The sequence below is a fragment of the Suncus etruscus genome, chromosome 1 (genome assembly GCF_024139225.1).
Source record: "Suncus etruscus isolate mSunEtr1 chromosome 1, mSunEtr1.pri.cur, whole genome shotgun sequence".
NCBI lineage: Eukaryota > Metazoa > Chordata > Mammalia > Eulipotyphla > Soricidae > Suncus > Suncus etruscus.
Genome location: NC_064848.1, coordinates 59,011,122 through 59,017,957, shown reverse-complemented (window position 1 = coordinate 59,017,957; position 6,836 = coordinate 59,011,122). Strand labels below are relative to the sequence as shown.

Below are 6,836 nucleotides of genomic sequence, written 5' to 3'. Positions count from 1 at the left end.
TCAGTTTCAGGGATGGAACTTAGAGCTTATACATGGAAAGCCTGAACTCTACTACTGAGCTACATTCCCAACAGGAGATAAATTCTTTAGTGAATTTTCTCTCTATAGAAAATAGCATATATTAAAGTAGCCCTGTTATCAGCAATAGGAAAAAAACCCAAACATATGAAACCATCCATAGAACAATGTGTCTGGCTAGCGGTAAGTAATGACATGACAAATTAGGGTACATCACTAAGATGGCACATTACACAATTGCTGAATGATAATTAGTAACTCTGCATGAAACATGAAAACATATTTAGGTTATACTTAGGATATAATTAAAAGAGCAGGGAAGAGCACATAATTATAAATTATAATATCTAATCTGCTTATGCATGTAGTAGATGCCTGCTTCTATGAAAATTTGCTAAAATGGTGATAGAATAGTTTAGTCAAGATAGTAGTGCTGTCAATTTTCAGAAACAGGCTTATATGTTATAAAAATAATAGCACTAAAAGTGAATTCACCAAATAAATGCTCCAATAGTGGTACAGAGGAAAAATATTACTAAATAACTACAGGTTAGGTGTTAAAAAGTGGAAAAAGATAATGAACCTTCTGATCCTACACTTGCCAACTTAATATTTCTTAATAACCCATAATAATCAAAATATATCATGAGATACTTTTAGCAAAGTGTGGTAGATAGTATTAAGAACACAAAGGAGTTGTGATTGGAAGAGAGCCTAGATTTAACTATACCTGAATTTTGTTTGCCATGATGAGTACATTAGAAACTAAATCTTGAAACAGTTGTCTACATATGCTCCAACTTAGTGATCTTGGCTAAATCATATTAAATTAAGAGACAGTTTGGAAAATAAAGTCTCTCATGTGTATAATAAATAGGGCTTTAGAGGCAGAGAAAATCAACAGAGAAGATTTCAGAAATCCCTATTGAAACCAAGAATTTATTTGGGTTTGTTTTTTTTGGGGGGGTGGGTGGTCAAACATGGTGGTGCATAGGACTTACTCTTGGTTTTGTGCTCAGAAATCACTCCTGGCACTGGTTGGGAAGCCATATGTACAAGGCAAGGGCCTGACCTGCTATACTATCTCACTGGCCTCCTAAAATCAAGTTTAAGTGGCCATTTGGATCAATAGTAAAAAAGAGAAACTAATGCTGACTTAACTTTATATTTGTATAATATTCTCTTTAAGGATGATAGGAACTATATTCATGTCTACTCTGTTTATATTAACAACCTTCAGAAATTCTTGATTGGAATAAGTTATTTTGTTTTCCTCTACTGGGTTCAGACATTTTATTCTTATTTCTCCTTTTTCAGTTCTTCTTGTTTAGTTGGACATCAACCACTCAACCCCAAACCTTGGATACCATCCTTAGAACCGGCATGGTTTTCTGCATCAACACCAGGAATCAAACTTCCTCTGGGGGAGACCCTAATGCCACCCTGGCACTGACTTGGTGGGCTAATAGAACACCCTGGTGATTAGAAAACAGCAACAACTTATCTTCAGGGCAGGTTTCCCTGCCTCATCACCTAACGGTGAGATAAAATCAGAAGAAGCTCAGTGACACCCTGCTTTGACACAGGATCTGTGCAAAAACCAAGATTTCTAATTACAGAAGTCTGACTGCAACAACTGTGATTGAGGAGAACTTTTCCTGATATCATGAAGAAAGACCTTGGAGTATACCCGGAGCCTGTGGTTGATCTTATGACAGGATGCTTCAAGGATAGGCCAAGGGTTTATTAGGCCAAGGGTTTTCCTTTCTAAATTCTCCAACATTTGCTGTACCTATGCAAAAAAAAAAATACCACCCCCTTTTAAAAAATTATTTTTATCTTCTAGATAGGATCCCGTCTTTTTAATAGAAACTTGGGACATAAATTAGACTCTTTTACCTCATGTTTCTTAATTTTTCTATAAAATTGAGAATAAATAAAAGAGAATAGGGGCCAGGGGCCAACTGTCTCAGGTGAATTGGTGGAGATAAATAAAAAAGGACAGGTATAAACATCCAAGCCAAAGTCAACAACAGTAGAATAAAAAAAAACCTCAAACTAGAACAATCTAAACTAAAATGAGCTTGTTACACTAGCAGACCAAGGGTGCTGGTATATATAGGTATATATAGGATGTACTACTGGAACTTTGTTGGAGGGAAGTCAACACTGATGGTGGGAATAGCCCTAATTCACTGTCACTGTATGCCTGAAATCCAACTGTGAAGGACTTTGTAAATCACAATGGTTTTAATAAAATTAATAAAAAAAAAAGATCTTTAACTCTGAATGGTACTTACCAAGAGTTAATTTGTGTCATTGAGTTACTAACACCTTACTTCATCTCAGAATGGAGCTGCTTAATTTAAGATATCAAAAAAAGCTCATATGTAAAATCACACATTTTATTCTTTCTGGGCAAAATTATGTCTCCAGTTAAAAATTTTCAAACTGTTATTTTACCACTGCAAAATGTTCCCTCAAATACAAATTTTTAGGTCTTAAGGCTGAATAGGTAGTAGGAAAAACAACATCTAAAATTCCTTCTTAAATAGAATTTGGAAACCTAGTGAGATAACTTTTAGTTCCAAATAACTGCCTTTGGAATTAAAAATTGGAGTATCTCTCTCTCTCTCTCTCTCTCTCTCTCTCTCTCTTTCTCTCTCTCTCTCTCTCTCTCTCTCTCTCTCTCTCTCTCTCTCTCTCTCTCTCTGTGTGTGTGTGTGTGTGTGATGACAGAGTTTCAGCTGGTTTCAAGAAACCAGATAACTTTTTTAACCTCCCACACCATCCCTACTAATTCAAGGAAAAAACTCCTTTCAGACCTTTTGTAGTGTTTACTCAATCTCTTTGAATGTTACTCTCTATGTCTGTCTCCTTACCTTTATAGATGTCCACAATAGCAGACCAACTTGATAATATTTTAATTCCCATGAATTATCCAGCACCTTTCACTCATTGAAAAACGTATGAGAATTATTGAGAGGCATTATGATTTCATAAACATTTAGTGCAGGAGTATGAGCTTGTTTGGGACTATACCAATATTTAAATTTTTTTCTCAAAAATATTGTACTCTTAATAGTTTTATTTTATTTTCAGAAATGTATTTTGTTGTATAAATAATATTTTTAATAAAACAAATATACTTTCATATATCTACAAAATTATTTTGAGTAGTAGCAAGAATTTAGTCCATATCACATAATTGTTATTGTGAATTACATAGCTTTCACATGCACTTTACAGTAACTTATTTTTTTGGCAATACATAAAATGCCTTTGATATATTTTAGAGAATATTAAAACTGGGAATGAACTAATCTAGTATTAGTTAGACCCATTCTCCCCATTTTAGAGAACTGAGGTATGAGAAGACATAGTTTGCCAAAGATCACATACCTTACTTTCTGACATTTAAGTCAGATTAAAGTAATTATATGCTTTTGATATTGAACTTGATTTAAAATTATGTCTTAAGGGGTGAAATATGTTTTACTTTTATTATATATATTGATGGAAAAGTAAAATTTTATCTTCCCACAGAAAGTAGATATTGTCCTAAACTAAAAGGCATACTTCTTAAGACAAAATATTGGCAACATTTTAGGAATTGTAGGGTCAGACTGGAAATACAGAAAAGAGGTATGCCATGCCCCCAATTTTCCCCCTCAATTTCCCTTTTTAGAAAAAGAGGATGGAATATTCTGACTATTAAAAACTAGATAACCATTTTCTGAAGGATGAAAATATTTTATGACCTCCAAGATAAAATGCACCATGTTTTCTGCAAAAAAACAAAACAAACAAAAAAAACTACATAATTTCTTTTCAATAGGGCTCAGTGATATTTTGATCAATTGCTTTCTTGTTTGCTACAACTGAGCAAGTAAAATAGCAAATACATTTTGTGATACCATTGTGATATTTTTCCCTCAGCAGCAAAACATTAATTATAAATTAAAATGGAGTTTTGTCATGTAATGTTCATAGATCAGGTGAGCTTAATAAAAAAAAGAAACAAATGTGCTCAATTAAATATACAAATAATTATATTTCATTGGAATTTACAATTTGGAGGAGTACTAAACAGCTATATAAATAATGACATTTCCAGAAGTTTAACCTTTGCATTTCATATGAATTCTGCATAAAGTTCAAGAATTTGTATTCTTTCGGTTTTAAAAGGCATACAGGAATAATAATTACCAGTACATGTCTTCCCAAAATGTTAGACACTTATACATATATATGTAAAATACACTATGACTTGATGAAAGAAAATTCTGATCTATGAAAATATTACATCAAGTCATTTTGCACCTGATGAGGAAATTATACATGAATAATAGTAAATGTTAAAAATACTGGATAAAGACCCAGAAAGTCCATTTTAATGAAAAGTTTAACAGAATCATCTGAAAAATGTTAAAAAAATTTTACATAACTGGTCACAATAATTTCACTTTATTTGAATTCTCCAATATTTGTCAGAGAATATTCAAACAAATCACTTACATAATTCATCTTCTTTAACACCTTGCTCTGGCTTCAACAGGGACACTACTATTCTATCCTGAACCCCACCACCACTCCCAGCAAATATCAGGTGTAAATATTCTATTATGAAGCATTCAATCATTCTCAATTTCTCCAGACCTAAAGAGCAGCTCACTCCCCCTAGGGATAGTCCAGGGATCATGTTATAATGCCTGTACTTGGCAGCCCACTCCAGAGTTAGAAGCCGGAGGAGAGGGAAAGGTTGGTCGTTTTACAAAGTTTTAGAGTTACAAAGCAGCCAACTTGATTTCAATGGTTAAAAAACAATCAGAACTATGTCCTCACCTATTCACAGCCTCTTCCAGTGTCCTTAATCCTTAATATCTTTCTCTAAAATGTGCCCCCAACATGCCTATTTACACTGCTCTCTGGCACTGGAAGTCTGCACTCCCATCATATACCCATTTCTAACAGTTTGAGGCTGTAGGAGCGGGGCAGGTGTCTTCCTTGGAAGCTGAAGGTAGTCACATTTCTAGCAGTACAGTGAACTTTCTTCTGCAAAACCCGCCCTAGACTATTGTTTCATGGTCCCACCTGCCTTGGCTCTGATTGATGTAACAACAGTATCTGTCATAGGGGCTGTTCTGCTTGTAGGAGCAAACGATGATACTGTCCTGGGGCACAAAGAAGATGCTGTCCTCAGGCTCAGGGCACTCGGACCTGTCCCAGGCAGAGCACTTGGCATCCAAGGCACTGTAGGCAAGGGAACTGGCCGACGGACAATAGCCATCCAAGTATCTGGAAGTCTCTTCCCGATGCCCACTCTGGACAGGGCTCTGGTATTCTCCTTCCTCCGTGGGGGTAGGGGTCGGGGAAGTGATGGAACTGGCTATGGGCACCTCATTCTGCCCCTGTGGGGGAGGCTTCCCCTTGAGGCCCGCCTTCTTAGCCAGCTCATTGGAGCTCCCCTTGCCTGACTCTAGGTCCGAAGGGGTCCTCAGCAGCTCCACTACCTCCTTGTCCTTAGGCTTCCGGAAACAGGGCAACTTGCGCACCCAGAGTAACTCATTCTCTGGCCATTTGGTGCACCCCTCAGTCTTCCTGGCCAGTGCGATGGCTGCAATGCCGGGTAGGCAGATGGCTGGCCCGATGGCTAGGAGGGGGATGTTTCCCAGCGTCTCCCCTTTCATCCCAGAGACAGTGAACATGAAGCCAAAGACCAGGAAGACACTGACCAGGGCCACCACCAGCCCCGTCCTCGGGTTGATGTCATCGGGCCGCATCTTTCACTCCATCCAACTCCAGGGAGGCCAGAGGACCAGGAGAAATCTGTTCTTCCCTGACAGAAGAACCACAGAGGATTAAACAGAATCCAAGTCGTTTTCACCCATCAACTCTTTCTCTCCTTTCCTTCTCCCTCCTCTAGTCTTTCTTGTCTCTTTTCTTTCTCTTCTTTCCCCTCTCTTTTCTCTTCACCTCTTCCTCGTTCCCTTCACTCTCCTCTCCTTTCTCTACACTCTTTTCTCCTGTCTCTCCTGCCCCCTTCCTCTCTATCTCTCCGTTCTCATCTCTGCTCTTTCTTTCCTTTCTCTTCTCTTTCTCTCTCCTCTCCCCTCTCTTTCCCGCTTCCCCTACTCACCACCCTTTGTCTCTCTAACTACCTTCATGTCCAGCACCCCGAGTCTCTTTCTCACACAAGCATCCACCAAGTGGGGTCGCCCAGGTACCTGAGGTTTCCCGTCTCCAGGGAGCAGGGAAGGAAGAAGCCAGTCCGAGTCAGCTTGGACACTCGGCAGACGCGCAGCTGCCCCCCCTGGACTCTCCGCCTTGTGGCTGGCTGGGAAGCGCGTCCTCCGTGCCCAGCTCCTCGGCCCCTGGAGGCGGGCGGTGGCGGGAGCGCGTGTCCCGCAGCCGCGCCCCGTCGGTGCCCGGGGCTCTGGCAGCGGTGTGTCGGACTCTGGGCACGCGGCTCGGCGGGAGGCAGGACGAACTCCCGGTTGGGGAGAGCGGAGCGCGCCGGCCGCCGGCCGGTTACATCACTTCGGAGTGGGCAAGGCGGGCAGGCGCGCGGGGGCGAAAGGGGGGCCCTTGTCCGACCGCGGCTGTTGCCCAGGGTCCAGCCGGGGTACTAGCAGCAACTGATGGCCGAGCAAGGATCCGGATCGGGACTCCAGAGCCAATACTGCCCGCTGGTGGTGCCAGTCTCTGGGACCTAGACGCGCCTCCAGTGACACATCTGGGTGCACTGTGCATCGGAGCACTTCCAGGAGGGTCACCCGCCAGTCTTTGTCTCCATCTGCTATGCTCTGGGGACTTGG

At 40.4% G+C, this 6,836-nt stretch overlaps 1 protein-coding gene across 1 annotated transcript; it reads right to left on the bottom strand.

The window, feature by feature from the left end:
• Window positions 1-4,954: 4,954 nt before the first annotated feature.
• On the bottom strand, window positions 4,955-5,830 carry TMEM215 (transmembrane protein 215). The gene has a single exon (XM_049774005.1). It carries the CDS (start codon window positions 5,799-5,801, stop codon window positions 5,088-5,090), a length of 714 nt encoding a protein of 237 aa, XP_049629962.1. The 5' UTR covers window positions 5,802-5,830; the 3' UTR covers window positions 4,955-5,087.
• Window positions 5,831-6,836: the final 1,006 nt, after the last annotated feature.

Bases quoted from the DNA above. Each gene is read 5' to 3' on its own strand.
- TMEM215 (XM_049774005.1), bottom strand. From the start codon at position 5,801: ATGCGGCCCGATGACATCAACCCGAGGACGGGGCTGGTGGTGGCCCTG.